This window comes from Leuciscus leuciscus (genome assembly GCF_965113295.1).
Source record: "Leuciscus leuciscus genome assembly, chromosome: 7".
NCBI lineage: Eukaryota > Metazoa > Chordata > Actinopteri > Cypriniformes > Leuciscidae > Leuciscus > Leuciscus leuciscus.
This window is the reverse complement of record NC_138731.1, coordinates 24,358,825-24,381,966: the sequence shown is the minus strand read 5'-3', so window position 1 is coordinate 24,381,966 and position 23,142 is coordinate 24,358,825. Positions and strand designations below refer to the sequence as shown.

Here is a 23,142-nt window from a genome sequence, read left to right as displayed (position 1 = left end):
GTAGGATAATTGAAATGAATTCATCAATGTATTGATTTAATACTGTGATGAAAGTGTAGTGATACTACACTTTAATGATACACCTACTATCTAGCACCCTTTAGTGATTATTAGTATGCATAAACATGACTGCAGTGACATCAGTGAGTCTGACTGATGATCAGGGCTCTATAACAAATTAATACCTGATCTCCACTTTTAATGACTGACCTTTCAGGTATCTAAAAAATAACCATGACAAAATCTAGAGTCTCCTGACTTCATAACCACTAATCTACTCAGTTCAACGGTGGACTGGTCAGGCTTCGGGCAAGATGAATGGAGAGAATTATCAAGAGATTAAAAAACTATGAATAATTAAGATATAATGTCAGGATCACTCCTACTACAAAGGTCTATAAATTAATTGCAGCCTTAAGATTAAACCTGATGGCAGCCAAAATATGTTTACAGTATTTTAGTAATTTTATGAAAAAATCAGGAAAAAGGAAGGCAGTAAACCAAAAAAAGTGAAAGACAACAAGCTGGCTGCTCATAACCCCAACATATTATGATGATATACAGAGGGCATTCAATCAATTTAAAACAGGTGATCCTTCCAGTTACAATAAATAATTATACACATTTAAGCACAATACAGTTCAAAAGTTTGGGGTCAGTAGCATTTAAAAAATATATATATATATTTGTAAACAAAAATGATGCATTAAATTGATCAAACGTGACAGTAAAGTTTCAATTTCTCTACAGTTTCTATTTCACATAAAACTTTGTTCATCAATGCATTCTGAAAATATGCAATCACGTTTTCCACAAAAATATTAAACATTGATGATAATATGAAATGAGCATCAAATCAGCATATTAGAATGATTTTCTAAAGGATCATGTGACACTGGAGTAATGATGCTGAAAATTCTGCTTTGATCACAGGAATAAATTACATTATACAATAAATATACATAGAAAACAACAGCTATTTATTACCGCTTTTACTGTATTTTTGATCAAATAAAAAAAAATCTTGCCAACCTTGCCAAAAAGGTTTTACACTGTTACTAAAACAGTATGAAAACTATTTTCAAGAAGATAGCAGTTTGAGATGATCGCCATAGGTCGCTAACCATCCCTACTCGTTCAACAGAAGCTAAAGCTGTTCCTGGTGTTATTACCAAAATTCACCCACAGCCTTGTCAATTTATAATGCACTCGCTTTATAATAATTGCATTTATTCACACATTTAATGAAGCAAGTTTATAGTGTAAAGTAAACAGCTCATTTAATAAACAATTTGATGCCATACAAGATCTCTACTCTAAATACCGATATCATCTATTAAAAACTAGTCTGCAATACCACTAAAATGTTTTAAATGTGAAATTAAAATCAAAACACTGGACTAAAAGCTTCACAGAGTATTAGCGCCAAACTATTTCACCAACTTGAAACTCTGCATTGAAAATCAAAAACGAATTTTCAGTCTTATTTCATAAGTACTTATGAATGAGACTGCCATGAGATTTTAACAATGCAGTAACACAACCACACACAGCTCAATGCTCGTGTTATTCTGTCCGTATGATGCTAGTCGGGTAACCACCAGGTTGAGAGACACTGCTAGTGAACTGCACAGGCCATCACCTAACTACACATGTCCTGCTCTCAACTTCCAGCAGTGTAACTAATCAACTCTTTTAACGGCAGAAAATGAAGGATATGGTGTTACTATGATATCAATAATAAGCTCAAAGTTGATCTGGTCCCCTGAAGCTTTGCTAAACATGTGCTTGAGCAAACATGCGGCTGAATCAACAGCGTGTGAAACTACAGCAGCTGATGGAGAAACTCCAGCAGACACACTTCAACTCATCCAGCGCGCTTTTACAAGGCTGGAGGATCAAACTAGGCCTCTGAGACAAATCACCTGAGCTCACAGCGATCATTATATACACTGACTGTGTCACCAGAGTGGTGCTATTATGATGATGAAGAAGAAGAAGATGGTGATGATGAAGGTGATGGTGGCTGCGCTGGGCTTCTGCGGGATGGAGTGAGTCGAGCACTGCGCCACGCACCGCTCCTCGTTTATCGAGACTTTCCCCGCTAACTGACGACCAGCAAGAGCCCCTCAGAGTGAACCCCCACACAGAGCTAACAGCACACTGACAGAGACGTGAAAACAGCGGCGAAATGCTCACCATTAAAACTTTGGCAGCGCTTTCCAGCTGTGAAATCACTTCTGGTGCACCGACCGCCGCCATCATGGTCGTTCTTCAGTGACGCGCCATGCACTGCATTGTGGGATTAAGCCGCACTTCGGGCCAGTGAGTTTACGGGCACTTTTTGGCAGACAGCTCTGATGCCCCCTTACAGGTTATGTAATACATGATATGGCACTCACTGGATGTTATACCTTTTGCTCATTCTGTTGTAACTAAGGTATTATTTGACTTATATTTTTATTAATTCACGAATTTCTTGTTTTTCATTTGATGGAATTTGCATTTGATCTGCACACACTTGAACTTTTGGAAAGCACTATCAATTTCACTATCAATAGTAATTGCTTTTTTGTGTTTATCTTAATAGGCCATGTATAAAACTGAAAACATATTTATTCCCTAAAAAAAACCCAATTAAGTGTGCAGGTGTATTTTATTATTTGGATGGCTCAATGAAACCACTACATGGCTATAGAGGAGATTTGAAAAAGTTGTTTTATTACTGGTCTTAAGTAATACTGGTCTTTATTACTCCTTAACTGGTGGAAAATTCTCTCTCTCTCTCTCTCTCTCTCTCTCTCTCTCTCTCTCTATCTATCTATCTATATATATATATATATATACACACACACACAGATAATACATTATATATACAGTATATATATACACACACACACACAAAAAGAATACATATACATATATATATATATTATGTGTGTGTGGCGATGATATAAAAATTGTGTGTATACACTATGAGGTGATGATAATTCATGCATTTGTACTTTTATTTAATGTAGCAATAACTTTAAATATACAATTTATGAAAAGGGGATTTTATGTATATATAATGTATAATATATAGGCCTACATAATGTGTGTGTGTATATATATATATATACTGTACACACACACATGTACACACACACACTATGAGGCAATAATTCATGCATTTGTACTTTTATTTAATTTAACAATATCTTGAAATACACAATTTATGAAAAGGGGATTTTTAATACTAATCACAAATATGACCACAGATATATTCAGATTTTTGTAATTTCTCTCTCTCTCTCTCTCTCTCTCTCTCTCTCTATAAATCATGATAACTTAATAATAGATCATTTAAATGTATGCACCAAGTTGTATTTGTATGATGACAGGTTTTTGAGATGAGCAAACTGGAATTAGGGTGCTCTAGCCATGTGGCTGTTTACATTATAGCCATGTCAAAATGTTCATACATAATCAAGACTGCACTTGATAAAAACGGTGTAAAATACACCCCTTCAACTTTGAAGTAAATTTTGATGACAAAGGTATCGGTGGGAATAAATGAGTTAAAGACATTCACGCTGATGTTTTACATTATCTAAACGTATCTTGGCCCAGACATCTCTATGCACACATACACACACACACACACACACACACACCACCATTCATTTAACAATACTCAAAACAAGAGGACGATTTGTTTAATTTAATTTAGACATACATTTACACATGAGGACAGCGAAAGCATTTCTTAAACATTCTCAATTCATACATACATGTAAAAAAAAAAAGAGATATAAATCCAAATGCATACTGTCTGTAATACTGTAGACATGGGGGTTCAAAAGTTAGCTCAGAAAAGAGAAAAATAAAGAATAAAAGGATACAAAAAATATGTATATCTGTATAAATATATGTTCAATAGTAACAGAATTGTATAATACAGGTAAAAGATTACAAACGTCAAAGTCCCAACCCATTCATCCATTAAAATACAAAAACATACATTAGAGGAAAAAGTCCCGTCATCACACTTTTCTAAATAGTCAAAGATTGTCAGTCAACATTTTCAAAAGTAAAACACAAAATCCATCATAAGCACACAACACACTAATTACATTCAAAACCTAAACCTGACTCTGTGAGAGATTTGTAGAAAGCTCATGCTTTTTCACTGAGTGGTCCATTCTGACGAATACGGGGTAGCAAAACATCTGTAACACTTGCTGTCACACTCCCATTGAGCTCAATCAACTGGTTTGACTGGACCAAAGGTATGATACCAATTTGAGTTGGCATATACATTGTCTCGGAAATATATTTGTTAAGGTTTCACTTAACTTTTAGGAGTGATCGTACTGACACAATTTATAAAGCAAATGTGAATGGATCATCATCAACTTATTTTAAAGCTCTTCCAGTCAGCGGTCATAAGTGATGTTTGTAATGTTTGACAATATTGACTGCAAGCACGTAACCACATGATTGTCAGCCATCTTGAGTGATAATTCATGTAGTGATCAATCGTCACTACAAATTAGATCACAATTAAATGGACTTATCACAGAAATTCAAAACAATCCTTATCAATGACCAAATGCATACAATACGTTTCCATATCCACCCTGCCATGACATCCATATACATCTCCTTCAGAGTCTCAATGACAATCATTCTTGCTTATTTTTCATCTTTCAAAAAAGACAATCATTCATTCTTGCTTTCTTTTTTGTCTTCCTCAAGCTATCCCACAAAAAAAAAACACCGCCTCTCTTACAGTCAGGACCTGCCTGAGAGCAAGAAGTGACGGCGTTTCCATCTTCTCCTGAAATACTGATCAGCACATGGTACACACACCCACACATTCATTAGAAGGCACATAGTTCGTCTTACACCAGATCAATCACACTGACAATCAAAACCACACTTTTTACACAAAGAGAGAGAAATTATTATAAATGAAAGTATGATGATAATGTACTTTATAGTGTAATATTAATAATAATAAGCAGCATTGGGTCATGAAACTATACTGAAACTATATAAATCAATATAATATATACTTTTAGATAGCATAATTCAGTTTTAAAGTAATAAAGGCTATTTGTTGTATTTAGAAAACTATATTGTATTTTCTGTATTGCACATAGTCATACCATCAGATACATTTTTCTTTTGCCACTTCTTCACCATTTTCTTAAAAGTTTCTGCCTCAAAGTATTCTTTACATTTCAGTCAGAGACTGTCTTGTTATAATACTGTGCTGTGTGATCACGCTGAAATGGTGCAGCAGCCTCGATGACAAAACATTTTTGCACTTGTTCCATTAAATCTATTAAAAAGTTCACTGATGGTGACAGACAAGATCATTTCCAGTGGATCTGGATGAGCATGAACAAACACAACAAAAACCACCCGTCTGACTTTTAAGATCTTCTTATGAAACTAAATGCAATTAAGATGTTCTGGGAAACAGGAAGAGGATAAAGCAGACAGAGTTATATGATGAAAAGCATAACAAGAAAAGGAAACAGCTGGAATCCCAGTACTTGTACTTTTGTTCTTTTAAGTTTTAGGTTAAAACATTAATGCTAAGAATTTGTTCTGGATAGCCAGCTGCTGAGAAAACGATACAAATGAATGTAAAGCAACTATTGGGAACAGGATAAGTAAGCTTTTAAGCAAATTAAATCAAGCCGGGCAAGATAAATGTTTGTTGAATTTAAATATCAATTAAATAAAACAATACTTTGGCAACTAAACTAACACACTTAAGCAAAATTAAAAATTTGTGTATACCGCAACGTTTTGTGCAGAATTTATTTTGAATGAATAAATGTTACTATGCATATTACTGGCAAGCACGTAAAAAGCAGGGTTTTAGGATTTAATTTTCTTTCTTGTTCATATTGCAACTTTTATGGCATATTTTATGTTATTACCACACATTATGTATGACATCAGGATTCAGCTCTAAAGTAATAGGTTGTTTAAACATTTAAAATATGTTTCTATAAAATTTTCAACAATAATGGCAGTGTTAAGATTGCATGTCCTTGAAGTGCTGGCTGTACGGCTTTACATAACATTTTGTCTCAATATTGCATCACGTCTGAGAGCACAGATTCTCCTGATAAGGCATGAAACATAAAAAAAAGATAACTGTATACTATTTACAAAAAAGCTGTGATAAGTGTATTAACTGCAAAATACTGCATGATCTTTTGGACAGACTTTGCATGAAATGACCTAATACTGTCAGTCTATAATCTAGGATCTTCCGAAGAATATGCATGATTGTTAACAGTGTCACTTTGAACCACTTGGTGGCGCCACAAAATCTTCTAAAACTTAATTATTTTTGTTTTAGACAAATTATGTGAAAATGACTGCGATTACAAGATCCCACATATGAAAATCTGGCTTCCATACTTCAGAAAATATTTCTGAATATGAAGTCAGTTTGGTGTTATGAGTAAAAACCAATAGTTGTGATGGAGCATTTTCTCCTCCTTAATCCTTAATGTTGCATTTATATTTTTGTGGGATTGTGCTATGGAGGGGAATTGTAATATTTCTGTCTGCTCTCGGCACATCTCCTTATCGCAGCCTAACCACAAAGCCACCATCCCAAGCCCAGCTCTCTCCTGATCCCTCACCATGACCTCTCTGATGTCCGGAATGGCTATGTTAGCATCTCACCAGGCTGAGAGAGGAAGTGTTAACGTATGATGTAAGACTGGGAAATATTCCCCCAGTGTAATTAAGGAATGGGGCACAGTTGAGACAGACCACACCATGAGAGTAAAGACCATGAGAGTAAAAACCAAAAAGCAGCAGCTACACATCTCTGTTTTTGTGCTCTCATAGGAGAGTAGCCAAATTTATCAGTCCAACCAACGTCCCCATGAATTAAGCTGCATAGCTTGTGTATTTCCTTGGTCCCTGGTCAGAGCTTCAGTCATTTGTAACAGGCAAAGGATACTGCATAATGGTTTGAGAGGAATAAACGCATTTCACATGGAACTTTCTGCACTCCATTTCTGATGTTCTTCCATGCACTTAACATGTACAAAAACACCCTGAAGAAAAATTAGGGTTGAAAGGAAGTGTGGAAGATGCAGCGTGTTAACTGACAAGGTCCTCTATGGGTAAAGGCAGAGCAGCATGAACACCCGATCTGACATTCTCACACATAAACCGGCTCACATCCTTCCCCTTGCTCTTCCTCTTCATGAATTTCTTCCTCCTCCAACTCAGGCTTCAGGCTACAAGGCACACTACTGCTGGACAGGTCTTGTGTAGCTTCTGGGGGCTTGGGATAACGGAATGGACAACCATTATCATCAAAAAACCTGCGAAAAGTAAACTCGTAGAAGGCATGTTCAGGGTGTTTGCCGTGAGGAGAACAGAGGGTGTCCCATGTGCGGGTGCTGTCTCCACTGTCACTCCAGGCCCCTGGACCCCCCTCCTCTTCCACAGGATCAAAGTTGGATGTATCCATGGGGTGGGCAATCTTCGGTCGATATGGAGCAGGTTGTGTGCGAAGATTGCTGGAGAAATCCATCTCGGAAAAGAATGGGTGAGCCTTTATCTCTCCAGCTCCATTACCTCCTAGACGCTCTTCAGCTGAGCAGCAGAGCTGACCAATGATATCAACTGCCTCAGGGCTCAGCTTTACTTGTGGGGGCACCTGCAAAGTGTTCTCCCAGTTTATCACCTGTGGAAGTGATGACAAACATTAGCAACACTTCTTCCCAAATGTCACCATTCCATAAATCTCAAACATTTATAACTTCACCAAAGACCTTGCCTGCATCTGAAACCGCATACTTAACTACTACATAGTAGGCGAAAAACAGTGTGTGTCAAAAGAATTATGTCAGAATTCACAGCACTCATAAAAGAGTAGGAGAAAAGTACACGGTGACCTACTTCTTCCGGCAAGATTCTGAAGTGTGCATACGATGGACACTTTACTATCCCATGAGGCCACTGGAGAGGATTTGTGAATGGCAGTGAAGTGACGTAACTGACACTGGTAGGTTACATGATATTGACAACATGGAGAATGTAGTACATCCAAATTACATTCATACTACACACCTTCATTCTATATAGAAAATACTTTTTTAGCGGTCGTGAAGTAATTACTTCTTCAAATTAAGTACCTCCTCAAGAGAGTATGCAATTTCAGACGCAGCCAGCATGTCTTGTCTGTTTACATCAGGGGTGACCAATCCTTCCCCAGGGCCACTATCTTGCAGAGTTCAGCTCCAACTTCAATTAAACACATCTGAACCAGCTAATTAAGGTCTTCAGGATTACTAGAAATTTCCAGGCAACTGAGTTGGGGCAGGACTAAACCCTGTAGAACATTGGCCCTTCTAGGAGCAGGATTGGACATTCATGGTTTACATGAATAAGGAACCTAAGGAACCTAAGAAGATGCATTTAGAGCTCTCACCTTAAGTTGTGTCTCCGTTGGGGTTGGAGCAAGGAATGGTGGCTGGCCAACCAGCATCTCAAACAGGATTACTCCCACACTCCACCAGTCACACAGCTGTGTGTATCCTGCATACAAAAAAAAAAAAAAAAATCACAACAGGAGAAGAGATCTATAAACACAAGCACTTCCTGTTAACTTGCTTGTACTTCCGGTTGATCATGTGCAAGGTCTTACCTTTGCGCAGAAGTACCTCAGGGGCAATGTAGTTAGGAGTGCCGACCAGAGAATGTGCTAGACAACGCTGGTGTTGTCGAGTTGCCCGCTGCTCCAAAGTCATCAGCCGGTCACCACAACGGCAGTTAGACACATCATCCCAAAAGTCACTTGGCTCCATACTATCCTGCCGGATATGGTTCCCTATTCAAACAGTGCAGAAAGAAAACAACCAATTAATAAGATTGGATAAAACACTGCAAAAGTATTTAGGCCACATTTTTAAACCTATGAGCATCACCTTGTCTTCATGTCCCTTACCTTTTTGGTAATACTTTGAGTTGTGTGTCCAACGGAACCCAGTACACAGACCAAAATCAGTCAGTTTAATGTGTCCATCCAGGTCAATGAGGATGTTGTCCGGCTTGATATCTCTGTGGATGAAGCCCATCTTATGCACACTTTCGATGGCCAATGTCAATTCTGCAACATAAAACCTGGCCAAGGGCTCTGGAAAAACCCCCATACGAATCAGCAAGCTCATCATATCTCCTCCAGGAATGTAATCCATGACAAAGTACAGGCTGTCTCTGTCCTGAAATGAGTAGTACAACCTGACTACCCACTCATTGTCTGCCTCTGCCAAGATATCCCTTTCTGCTTTCACATGGGCTACTTGGTTTCGGTTCAGAACATCTTTCTTTCTTAGAGTCTTCATGGCATACAGTGCCCCAGTGTCCACTTTACGTGTGAGACACACCTCACCAAAGGCCCCAATGCCAAGTGTCTTGATTTTGACAAACATCGATTTGTCCATCTTGGCACGTCGTAGTCGGTTGTAATTTGATTCCTTCTGGTAAAGCATCTTTCTCATCTGTTCCTGCTCTGCCTCTGAAAGGCCAGCCTGGAGGAGAGGAAGATATAGAAGAGGATGATTTGATTTGACAACAATAACATTTACACTCAATAGTGAACACTCAAAGAATTAATAACAATTGTTTGAAGTGTAAATCATTGAACAGTGTGCTTTGTGGTTAATGAAGTTCCAGCACTGCTCACCTTGGACATCTCTTGCTCCAGCTGCATTCTGCGGTTGAGTTTCTGCTGGTAGGTCTTCATCACGTTCTCCACATGCTGCTCCATATAGAACTTGAAGGCAAAGGGAGAATAACTCTTAATGCGCGACTCTCTCTTCTCTTCATCACGGGCATTCTTTCGCACAGGCACAGGTGAGGTTTGGATCTGCTTCTTATCCTTCACAGCCTTCTCTCCTTTGCTAGTCTTCACTTTGTCTTTGGAGACAGGTTCCTCCTGCTTTCCAACTGAGGCACTTTGGACAGTCCTACTTGTAGCACTGACATCTTGAAGTCCACCCATGGCTCCAGTCTCCAGGGATGCAGGCTCAGATCCAGGCAGGAGCAGTGTTTTGGGGTAAGGCGGAGGCGGGCAGCGATGTTCTTGATTGGGCTCCAGGGTAAAAGTTTCATCTGGCATGTATCCATGAGACTCTTGAGCATCCTGGGCTTGTGCACTCAGCCAGCCAGGGTGGCATGGTCCCACAGCTGTCTTCGGCTCAGGCCTCATGACCCGTATACTCTTAACAGGTGGCTGGATTGGTGGAGAGGTCACTGCCGTTATTGTGTTAGGTGGTCCCAATGATGCCTCCGGCTTGCCGGCAACACTAGCTGTAGGAGGCAATGCCTGCCTCACAGTCACCTTTTGGTGGTTGTTGAAAGAATTGGTCCTACTGGGGACACGTACCTCCCCTCTAAAAGGCCCCTGTGGCTGCCTGGCTGGAGGAGTCCCCTCAGGACCTTGGGCTCCTGGCCAGTGATGCTCATACAGGTCAAGGTTCAGACTGGCCCTAGAAGGGGTGAGGAGGCCTTGAGGAACATCAGAGAACTCGCCACCCATAGCTCCAGGAGCAACACCAGGGGGGCGTTGCATCAAGTGAACCTGGTGTGAGGTGGGGCTGGCTTGGCGTGGGTGTGAATGTGATGGCAGATATAAGTTGGGGGCGTAGCCACCAGAGTTTTGGCCCATTGCTCCTTTGCTTGGCAAATTAACATAGTTTTCAGGTGTAAGTTGGGGCATCTTATTCTGGAAGGAAGCACTTCGTTTGACCCCATAGCTGGAGGCCTCCATCATATGAGGCCTGTAGTCATAATGAGGGCCAGGGCCTCCCGAGGGCTGAGGCTGAATTTGCATGGGTGGTCCAGGCACACTGTAGCCCATCATGGCCTGGTCTATTCCACCAGGGTATCCTTTTTGCTGGGCTGGACCAGGGGTGTACATAGGGTTCCCAGTGTTAGTTTGAGGAGCCAAGCTTGTAGAGTAGGCACCCATACTTGCGGGACGACCCATTGGGTTTCCCATGGTAGGACCCTGTGAAGTGTTGGCAGGCGGTGCCATGTAGTTCATAACAGGTGGTCCACCCATGTATGCACGAGCTATCTCACCCTCAGCCCCATAACTAGCTCCCTCATACAGTGGTGCTCCCATTTGGTGATAAGGGGGCATTACACCATCCCCAGTGCCTTCCATTGCCGTCCTGTGATCCATCATATTTGGCATGCCACTTTTTCCTGAAGGGAATTACAAAAGGTTCACTTTGCACTTAAAGACAGTGAATCATTCATAAAATATAAAATATAAATATATGTGCACATACCTGGGGAAGTCTGTTTGATGACACGTACAATCTGTTCATTATGAGGGTCCAGGTAACCCATTTTGCTAATGTATTCCAACGCTGCCTCAATATTACGACTGCCAGTCTGTTTTAGGGCACGTACAGCCATATCCTGTTTCAGAAATTCAAGCAGAGAACTATGAGAACATAGGCAACGCATGCATTTTTTTCACAATACATTTCCTCTGATTATGCACCAGTGACAACTTTTACATTTATGTAAGGTTTTTAGATAGATACTTTTGAGATGATCCAATACTACTTGGAAAACATAGCACTCTCTGTTGTAAACAAAGATCTTAATTTTGATTAATTCTGTGAATTACAGCCTATATCAGCAAAATAAGTTATCTTCAAGAGAAGTGAAAAGCTGCTAAGGCCATGACTGCCACTAAATTCTGACCTATTTGTTGAGCCAAATATTTCCTGGTCAGATGTAGAGCAAGCAGAAGGGCCTGATTTCCTTCTTAACATCCGCTACTTAAAAATATTTGTTTGCTGCCCCAGTGTGAACTAGAGAAATTTGTGACATTTGTATCAGAGGCAAAATAATATAATTAAAAAAAACAAACATTTTTTTTGTCTAAGTCAGACTTTCGTTATGTAAAGGTAATGTTTAATTTAGCTTACATTCTTGGGGAGTTAACTTAGCATCCTTTCTGTTGAGTGGTGTAAATTTTGGTCGCTCGTAAAGTTTTAGAATTTGTACTGGTTATGGAAAATGACCTCCATGCACCTCAGTTATTTAGATAAACACATTTGTGTACATATGTACACATGAACATGTATGTAAATATAAACCAACCCATGCATCAACACTGCAAATAATGGTTAAAATAACTTTCCCTGCAGCTGCTTCCTCTGCAAATTATGCACAAGCTCCTTCCTGTGCAAGGCCACAAGTACACTATGACTGGAGATTGGCACATTTGACCACACATCATACTGAGCAAATTGCAATGATTCATGGATTTCACGGTAATACAAATGACTAGGGCTGTAACAATATATAATTTCTCAATATAATCTCAATACAAAAATGCAACATGTATCGTGGATAGTAACTATCTGTATTGCGTATAGTTCACCCAAAATGAAAATCAAGTTTACAGCGTTTTAGTGTCAGTACTACATTAAACTACTATATATAATGTTGAATATAATGTATAATAATGCAATGATGGAATATTTATGTGTCCAGATAATGCCAAATGTCTTATGTTGCCATTAAAAAGTGAACTACATTATTTTGAATAGTTCTAGTCAGTGATGGAGTGCAAGCATATTTGTCTAAAATAAATCTGTATTTTCAGCTTCAGAATCATGAATATTTTTAATCTGGTGTCACTATTGTCCTGTGCATTGGGTTACCAGCACCAAGTCCAAGCCTATACCCCCAATATAATACAAAATTTATCATTTTAATCAACAGTACATTTTTGTCAACCTTTTTACCAAATGTCTTGGAGTATCACGATAATATCGTATTGTGAGTTTAGTATCGTGATAAGTATCGAATCGTGACATGGGGGTATCGTTACAGCCCTACATATGACATTAAAACTTTTTTTATTTTTTATTCTTCATTTGTATTGTTTATAGTTATACTTATTTCAAAGGAAAAGAGTTTTATATAATTTTTAATTATTATTATTAATATAGACAAACATTTTTTTTTGACAAAAAAGTTCTTCTCAATCTCTAATCATGATTACCCACCATACAACAACTCTATTAATCTGTAGAGACCTTCATATTAATCTTAAGTTTTCCTTGTCACATTGTGCGAAGCCGCAGTGATCCAAAATAAAACAACTCAGACATGTACAGTCTTCTGTGAGCAGAGACCCACACCTATATGAGGAAATCCCCTTGAATGGCATATGACCTCATTCAGAAGACATTCTGCCCAAACCAAATTCTACAGCAGCACAGCAAGCCATGTTATACTCCCTCTGGTGTTCAAACATGATACTACATAAAGCATGCCATGGAAAAAAGAAAAATAAGGAATAAGTGCCTAATTCAGCACATACTTGTGCTTTTTGTCCACTATGCATTCAAAAAACAGTAGGTATATAAATGTAACTATGACAGAGTAATAAAGACCATTTTGTCCATTCTGTGGGGTTTCGGTTAGATGGCACTGACAGAAGAAAGAGTAAAAAATGGAATGGGCATAAAGCAGCAGCCATCGAACCGTGGGCAAACTCATTATGCAGTGACACATCCACACACATTCTCAGAGTCATTTAGAGTTTCTGTATTGTGTATTGCCATCAGTTTGTCTAAATGCTTTTTCACAAATGTCCTGCACTATGGTCAGTACTGTACAAAACACAAGAAATACTCCAAACACACGCTGTCTGTCTGTGATCGCTGCTCTCAGAAGTGGCAGGGCTTTCTGTTGCATTCCATCTCTGTCCGCTCAAGGGTGTGCCTTCTTGTCCCCCCTTAGTGATTTAAAGGCGCCACTCTCTCTTTTTAAAAGACACACGCAAACACAACAATCTAACATGAACTTCAGTCTGGTTTCAGGAAGGGCTGGGTCTGGTTTGGCCTTAGGTCAGGCCTGACCTCCACTGTCATGGCGACAGATGTTCAGGACATTCCATGAGCCAGGAAGCAAGAATTCCAGCTATGTGGAGATCTATGCTTCAGTCTTTCTTTAAATTGTCCCTTCTCTTCCCCTCTTTATTTTTGAGATCATTCTGTTCCAATGTGCATTTAGCATTGGATCCAAAATATATTTACACCCCTGTCATGACCACAAGCCTCTGCTATACTAGACATTCAATTTCTGACTGCGGTGTTGGTAAGTACCAAGTATTCTTCATGACTAAAGTGACATAACTATATTCCAATGCTGTTCACTCTTCATTTTTAAGAGCTTCCACTTTGACCCAAATTCTGAAACACATTCCACCAATGAACATGAAAATGAAAGCCATATGGAGGACTCGGAGATATAGGACCGGATGGATATCATCATCAGCAGATGGAGAGGTGGAACATTATCCATACTGTAATAAAATAGCTCAAACAGCAGCTAAAACAGAAGAGCACGGCGCTAGCAACGGCAAGACCATTCTAGTGTATGCATGAACTGATCAAATATACACAGTAATGCTCAAAAGTTTGGGGTCAGAAAGATTTTTCTTTGATCAGATGATTTAAAAAGCATTTATTTAAAATATAAATCTTTTGTAAGAATGTAAATTTTACTTTCAATTTTGATCAATTTAATGCATCCTCGATAAAATAATTTATTTAAAAAATCTTACTGACTAATAATTTGAACGGTAGTACACTTGTATACAAAAGGAAACTGCTTTAAACTAAAAGTAAGTCAACTTAAAAGATCAACATGAAAAAAAGAATTGCCACTATTAACTTTCTTAATGCACTTTGTTATTGGTCTTATTGAGAACAATTCATTGATGCATAAGATTTAAAAAATCATAAATAATGAAAAAAAAAAAAAAAAAAAAGGCTTTTGTAATCTTTTATAAAAATGCAACAATTCCCCAATCCCTCTTACTTTTCATTGCCATCCTACCAAGCACTTGGGTCATTTTTGATGATAACACTCACTTTGATGATCCAATCAAGCGTTGAAGAGTAAAACATAGCTCTTCCCTTGTTAAATATCCTGTTCCACTCAGAAATTTCACATAACGTAAGTCGAATGGTGTTTGACTTTAATGCAAAAATGCTGACCAGTTGTGGTTTGAGACCCTGGAAATACTGGGTTGTGAGGGAAGGCTAATATAAACATTTAGATCATGTGCAAACATGATATGCCAACACAGCACTACACATTTAACATATTGTGTATATTCCACAAGTACACAAACATCACATGCATGATGTATGCAGGCAGCTTTTCATATCCTAAGCTCGAAACCACAAATCCACAACACATGTCATACTCATCTTCTTCCTATACCCTCCCACCTCCTTTCATTCCCCAACCAAAACATTTCCTCCTTCAGGGTTGGTTATGTAACCGTCAGCCGCATTGCTGTGTAATTTGTGAGGTGAAAACCAATGATAATGATCAAACTAAAGAAACCCAAGGAAAGGCCAGCGGCGGCCATTTACCTTCCCGGAATGTACGGAGGGTCATAAGAGAAACACAGGCCCCAGTCAGAGGATGAAGGAGAACTAAAAATACCATGTCACACACCACGGCTGAGTCATTTCACAATAATGACTATTACTAAAAAAATGAAATGTATGCCCAGGTCTTATGGGAGGTCTAGGTCCATGTGGTGTACGCCTCAGGAACAAGACTCCAATGGACTTATGGCTATGCTAAATCTGAATACAGGGGGGAGACAAAGTCAGACAGACTGAGCCACAAAACACAAATTTCATGTATTTGTATCAACTAAAAAAGAAAGCTTTAACCCACACGTCAAAGGACGTAGTCAGAGTGTCTGTCCATCCCAGCATACTGTCAGTCATTTCTTCTGGGGGAACTGTACCACCCATCTACAACTGAACTGAGCACTTCCTCTGAGAGTACTAATGTTGTACATACTGTCCCATAAATGCAGGGCAAAAACAATCAATCTACTGATTGTGAAATTCACTAAAGCCTGTGAAATTTTAGCCTCTCTATCTTGTGAGACCAAATTTGTTTAAAGCAGTGGTCTTCAACTGGAGTGCTGTAACCCAAAAATGGCTATTCTGATGAGATCCATCCATATACATATACATCCATACACACACACACACACACATATATGATGTGTGTGTGTGTCTGTTTGAATATGCAAAAATATTAAATCATCAGGACTAACAGCAAAAGATAAAACCGTTACGAATATATCCAAATAACATGATACAAATAGAGTCTGACTCCATACTATACTTCATCTGATAGCATGTTTCAGCTTCCAGAGACCTAAAAAAGCCCCATTCCAGTCTCTATTTAGCCATGTCATAAAGGCAGCTCGGCTCCCTTCAGCTAGGCCTCGTAATTCCACTGGGCCGTGGTGGATTTCTCCGTGGTGTTGTGCATGGGCTTGAGCACAGCATTCCTCAAATGCCTAATGCAATCACAGGGCCGCTCTCAGACCGGTGTTTGAACATTAGTTGCAAAGCCCCAACACATATTCATTAATGATCTGACAAGGGGTTTGTATTAGAGAGCCTAAATCAAAAGCACACTAAACATATTTAGTTTTACACTACAGGACCGTTGGTCTTCTACAAGCCTGACACAAATCAACATGAACAGGCTACTATCAAAAAAGGCCACTAAACCTCTCATATATCTGTAAATTATGAAAATGTTGCATAAGAAATCAGATTTAGTAATATAATACATATAACGGGGTCACAATTTATTTTGGACAGCCAAAATAACTATCCAAAAATCATCATTTACTCCCCCTCATGTCGTTCTAAACCTATGACTTTATTTCTTCAATTATTTTAATTATATATATATATATATATATATATATATATACATACATACAGTATATATATATATATATATATATATATATCATTTTTTTTTCTTTCATACTTTTAATTGGCTTTTATTTCCATAAATAAAATATGTCCCTTTAATATTCAGCCACTAGATTTCAGTACAAGGACCAGAACACATGTAACACATTTAACTAAGTACTGATTACACAACAACCACTATTGCACAGCAACACAAATACACTTAAACAACATGCTAAAAAAAATACTACAGTAGTATATTCTAGTATAGTAGTTATGCATTAACTGGACTATGATCAACTAACAATGATATTGGCTAATACGTAGATAAAACACAAAATCACAAATGCATGTATAAATGTTTGTATTTTAAAGTGTTAAAGGTGAGGAATAGCTGACTTGGGTTCGGTCACTTTCGTTGGGGCAGAGATGTTCCACTGAGTTCTTAAAAAAAAAAACTAAAATACCAAATAAGTTATGAAAACTGCCATTTCAACATAACACTTTAATATTATGTTACAAATTAGCAAAGACTGGATAGACTGCACTGAATCTCCACTGTACAATGTTCAATCTTAAAGCCCTATATTTGCTTCAACAATGATAATTGCTCAAGCTAAAAGGATTTTCAGAAACATTTCTGAATGCATGAAGTTTATGCTCAGTAAAATATTCATTTTTTTTATCCCCTGGTCACCATCACCACCATTACAGTCCAAGTGGATGCTGCACACTGGTGGTGGTTGAGGAGAGATTCCCTGATATGGTTGTAAAGCGCTTTGGGTGTACAGTAGTACATATGAAAGCGCTATATAAATGCCTCATTCATTCATTCATTCATTACAAGTAAAACAAAATTTGCTGACCACGATACAATATATACATAGATATAAATGTTAGTATACAGACTATACAAATAATGACTATTAATATAAAACAAATATTTATATTTTATTATTACTGTTATTTAAATTATTGAACCACACACACACACACACACGTATATCCAACAAAGACATTCCTTACCTGATCACAACCAGCGTTGACGAGATCCTGTAGCATCTGTCTGTTGACTTCACCTGGATGGCCTGAGCTGGATCCTGGACCCGACTCATTGGCAAAGGGCATCAGAGACTTGCGGATCTCTCGCAGGGCGTTTTGATAGTTGTTGAACTTCTGGGGCTGCCGGAGCTGTTGTTGCCTACCAGCTTGGTCTTTGCCCTTAGAGTCACCACCTCTGCCCCCCTCCCCTCGAGCGCTCCCTCCATGAAGCGCCTGGCTCACCAGCTTTGCTGGTTGTTTCAGTCCCTCCTTGATCTCCTGCAGCCGCTGGCGCGTGTTGCCCACATATGGGGCGGCAGGGAAGGTCTTAGGCCTCATGAGTGAACGTGGCCTGCACTCTCACACAAACTCTTCACACTTGGAGAAGGCAGAAAGATTCAGTCAGTTATTCACTCACAACAGTAGTACAATCATACAATAAGACACACAACTGTACACACCCAGGCTCAGCCTGACCTGAATAGATAACAGGCTGCAGTGGGATAGATGCAAGTGAAGATTAGGATTCCTGTTGTCGCTCGTCTTTGTTGATGCTGCCTCTTTGGCTCTGGCTCGTGCTGGATGCTGGCCTACTCACATCCCAGCACCCCTTTCAGGGCTCACACTCCCCTTCCTCCCAAGACATGTGAGGGGTTATTCCATCTGCGTGCTTGTTCCATCCCAGTCTGGAATGCATCTTTGCCTGTGGAGACAGTGTTAGACAGAAGGGTCAGGGTGCGGTCCAGGCACGTCCAAGGCGCTGTATCACTACTCTATGACAAATACCTGTCTGATCGGACATTAGCAACTCTGTCATAGGTTTAAACACATGTAGATCAACCTGATATTATTGTACTGTTACTCTCTTGAAGCAGAACGTGCAGTCAGAGAAAGAGCAGCATGTTCCTTTGCTCACATGAAAAGCAATCTATTGCTGTAGAATTATGTGTAAAGTCAGAAATTCATACTTTTATTCAGGATGCATGACAGTAAAGACATTTATTATGTTACAAAAAAAAATATATTTCAAATAAATGTTGTTCTTTTGAACTACTAATCATGGTTCGTAACTGTGACTTTTCGTAAGCAATACCTTCGATATCCCGCTCAGAACTTCATTTTTCTATAGGAAATACCTCATATATTCACAACAGGAGAGAAAATGGATCTTGTCAAGATATTTTATGGGGTGTTCAAATTCCAAACGTTTTACATCATTAAATCTGATTTTTTTGTTCTGGTGAAAGGAGGATATGACCATAAAAAAGAAAGGACTTTTAGGACAAACATATTTCGGGAATGCTGGAGCTCAATAAATACTGAAAATGCATCGCCCAGTCTAGAACAATAGTCTAGGCGTCCGACACAATATTTTCTATGCCTTCCATTCCACAAGTAACAACAGCAAAATGTGTACCACTACATTCAAAAACTAATCCAAGTACACTTCAGCGATAATCAATGAAAAAACAAAAACATTTACAGACTCGTATTCATATCATTACACAAGCCATTATGCTACTACATCTGCAGTTGGATTGATGCAGCTCATTAATGGGATACAATGTCCATAGCTGGCAATTGTCCATAAATGCACTGCAGCAATAATCCACAATCCATGTACAACTAGCACAAACATGCATGCACAGTTCTCCAGCAATGTTCCTCAACAAGAGTTCAATAATATTTAATATTGTCTTTCATTGTAAGACACTAGTGGTTTCAACCTTACACAATTTAGTTACCAATAACTCCATGGGCATCCATGGGACATACGCGATGCCCAACAAGTTATATCGATTCTTTACTAGAGGTCGACCGATAGTGGATTTTACCGATAACGATAGCTAGGTTGGGCCATACTTGCCGATAACCGATTAATCCACCGATAGTTTTTCAAATTGATTCTGGATAAAAAAAAAACATAACACTCCAAGTAAAACAGTGCTGAACTTTATTATAAAAATAATAAAACTGTATTGAACTATGAAAACATGCTAAATGAAATAAATATATAAATATGAATAAATATTGAAGTCAATAAAAGTCGTTCAAACAAATAATTCAAACTGAAACAAAAAGTAATGCTCTAAATAACAAATAAAACCAGTAACATTAAAATGTAACTGTTTAACTGTTCTTTTTCAAGCCAACTTAATGAATAAAAAAGTAACAAAATTTGATCGGTAAAATATTTGAGCAATACAATTGCACCTTGATCATTCATGTTAGTTTGATAGTGCATTAACTATGGTTAACAAATAAAAACCTTAATTTAAATTTATATATTGTACTTAATATAAATCAGTACATGTTAATTAACAAATAATGAACAATACTTATACAGCAGTTATTAACCTTAGTTAATGTTACATATGGAATTTTACTGTAAGTGTTATCATTTCATATAAATCCAAACAGTCATGCTTAAAGATGGACAACTTTAAATATCTACAACGCCAGAGCATTGAAATGACATAAATATTACATGTAGTCTCACACTTTTGCTTCTATTTTATAAACACTTGATGATTATCTAATCAAAATAACAAAATATGTATTAAAGTGATGATGAAAAAATAACCGAAATCGAATGCTTTTCTGATTTGTTTATATCTTTCTGTCGGCTGTATGAACATATCAGTTTGCTATCTTACGTCTCTAGCTTTAAATATGCAACTTCTCTGCATATTTAATGCATAAAAGTGACCAGCTCGATATAAACTAATGCAAATAGATGGTAACAATTGTGACATTAAACATTCGGGTCGGACGTTTATTTTTGTCAGTGTTTTAACCGCTTGAGGTACTAGCGTCCTCTCAGCCTCGAAGGCAAACAAACATACTGTTGTGCTGTTCTTTCTCTACTAATGCAGCATTTAGTCAACAAATTAATCACTTTATAATGATATGACAAAATGTACTGTATACATAGGCTACCTTTTAGCTGTCGGTGCTTTAAACGCGCATCTGATGTCAGCGCTCTCCACGCAGCGTGTGCTCTCAGTGCAGCACGCAGCATCACGTGTCGAAATAAACAACACGAGGCATCAGCGATAGTTTTTATTACACCTCTAGAGGCCGCTCTTGTACTGCATGATGCCAGCAGACCCTTCTCAGCTCTCTCTTACTGTGTAATGAATGACAGCGCGAGCTTCTCAGCCGCTCCAGCAACGGACGCAACCAGGAAAAACTATCGTTATGTATTTTTGCCGATAACGATAGTTCCACCAATCAACTATCGGTGCCGATTAATCGGCAAAACCGATGAATCGGTCGACCTCTATTCTTTACCATTGTCTTCAAATCATTACAACTTCATAATTTTGCTTGATTATTATAGCTAGTGGCGGGGCCTCGCCTCAGGGTCCCAGATAAAATCTGATTGGCCTTTTCAATGCCCCTGTTCTGAAAAAAAAAAAGAAATCTATAATAATAATAATAATAAATAATAAAAATAATAATAATAATAATGGGAACTGGAGGCCATTCCGTTTTTATAGCTTGATCCATAAATCATGGAGGTTAATGTTCTTACTTTATGAAAATTTAGCTTATGCATATTAACTAAAGTATTTGTAAAAAGATCATGTTAACCACACAATGCTGTTTCATGTGCTATATTGCCTATATAAATTTAAGTAACAAGCAATCAATCCACACATTTTTAAGCAATGTAAACAAATTCTGAGAGCATATCCTATACATATCCACAGTAACTGTCCAATACAAAACTGTTTCAAACATAGCATTTTATGATAATGGGCCTTTTATTTATTTGTTGTAGAATAAAAAATAAAAATAAAAATAAAACATTTTTATTGTAAAGCCTACTTGAGATTTGAGAACTGTCTTCCCAACAAATTATAAAGTATAAAGTCTCATGAAGAATCAAACTGACATCATATTAATTTGGCTCCATTCTGTACATTTTGGCCCCCGCTAAAAAAGCTTTATATTTGCCACAGTTGTTGCTTAAATGTAGCGATTTTAACACAAAGCAGACAAAACAACAAGCGTAAATATGAGGACAGATCCCAGCACATGTCATCATCGCACAACTTATGCGCAAAAAATAATAATTTTGTGGGTGGAGTGAATTATAAAATTTCAAAACAATCAATGCGTAATGCAATCGGACCGTTGTAGTATATCATGTTGGTATAGCTAAAACTTCTGACTTTGGGTAACAGTTAAACATCTGACTGCGCGCGACACATAAACAGAAAAAAAGAAAGAAAAAAACCCCGGAAAGTAGGAATGGTTTGTTACGCACGAGTAAAAACACAATATTAACTGCAGGTAACGGTAAATTTCATGAGATTTTAACATAACTATAACGTATTGAGCTGCATTATCAGTGAAAGCAAAGGTATATTTACGTTAAGTTTCAGTTTTATCATTTGTCTGCCATGCCTGCTGTAAAAATGTTTTTACGTAAACTACATAATCTCAATTTTTTTTCATTGGATTAACAAACAGCGACTATTCAAAATGCTTTCATAGACACAAAGTAACGTATAGAGTTATGGGGCCTAGAGGTTCCAGCGCTTTAAGGGACTGGAGCGAGAGAGAGAGGAACGCAGATCCGCTGGAGCAAGTCCGCATTCCAACACAGGGAGAATGTGCTGTTCACTCCTATCTCACTTTAAATGAGCAATACAACTCCCTTCCTAAACTTACAAAGGATTTGCGGCCGCATATCGAATATTGCAATTCCTGGAAACTACTAATGCCCAACGTTTTGAAAAAATAATAAAGTTTTGAGCGACTCACCATGTGATAAGTGGTACCTTAATCCAATGAACTGATTTAAACTTCAGTAAAGTTGTAGAATAGATTATAGGTCTGGTGTTTTGTTGCCAAATGATCGTCTTTCGATGTCCTCTCACAAAAAGCACACAGGAAAAATCATGGGATTGTCCTCCATTTTCTCGCCACTCACGGCAGAATTAGAATGCAGTACAAAGTTGGACACTTACTGCATTGTTAACATTCCAGAGGAGTCACGTGAGGCGGCCATGCACGTCAGCACTGCACATACCCTGGGCGGGGCTTCCTACATTTACAACGTTGAGATTCTGATCTGATGTAGCCTACACTAGAAGCAGATCAAATCATTGGAATGGGAAAATATTGGCCGATATTTGTGCTAGACATGCGTTGTTCGCATAGACATTATCTCATGCTGGTAATTATTAATGTTGTTTTTATGAAATATTCTTGTTCTCATGTTCTTTACTGGCTCCTGAATTGTCCTTTAATTAGTCTTATCTCAAATCCT

General features: G+C 38.2%; 2 protein-coding genes across 3 annotated transcripts in view; both read right to left on the bottom strand.

Annotated features, from left to right (window-relative positions):
* The window catches only part of xpo4 (exportin 4), a 34,826-nt gene extending 32,522 nt beyond the window's left edge, over window positions 1-2,304 (bottom strand). Inside the window, 2 exon segments of the mRNA XM_082175584.1 lie at window positions 2,200-2,274; window positions 2,278-2,304. Coding sequence (XP_082031710.1) covers window positions 2,200-2,274; window positions 2,278-2,298 — 96 coding nt within the window. The 5' untranslated portion in view covers window positions 2,299-2,304.
* Window positions 2,305-3,683: 1,379 nt separating this feature from the next.
* On the bottom strand, window positions 3,684-22,855 carry lats2 (large tumor suppressor kinase 2). Of its 2 annotated transcripts, none has more exons than XM_082175090.1 (9): window positions 22,635-22,855; window positions 18,320-18,561; window positions 17,844-18,236; window positions 11,331-11,463; window positions 9,719-11,244; window positions 8,981-9,563; window positions 8,681-8,863; window positions 8,465-8,571; window positions 3,684-7,717 (listed from the first exon to the last, which is right to left on the bottom strand). In XM_082175090.1, the coding sequence occupies exons 3-9, from the start codon at window positions 18,195-18,197 to the stop codon at window positions 7,187-7,189; spliced, it is 3,417 nt and encodes a 1,138-aa protein (XP_082031216.1). In that variant the 5' UTR covers window positions 18,198-18,236; window positions 18,320-18,561; window positions 22,635-22,855; the 3' UTR covers window positions 3,684-7,186. The 2 variants fall into 2 exon arrangements, with proteins under 2 accessions (XP_082031216.1, XP_082031217.1); XM_082175091.1 differs by having other exon boundaries at window positions 18,336-18,561.
* Window positions 22,856-23,142: the final 287 nt, after the last annotated feature.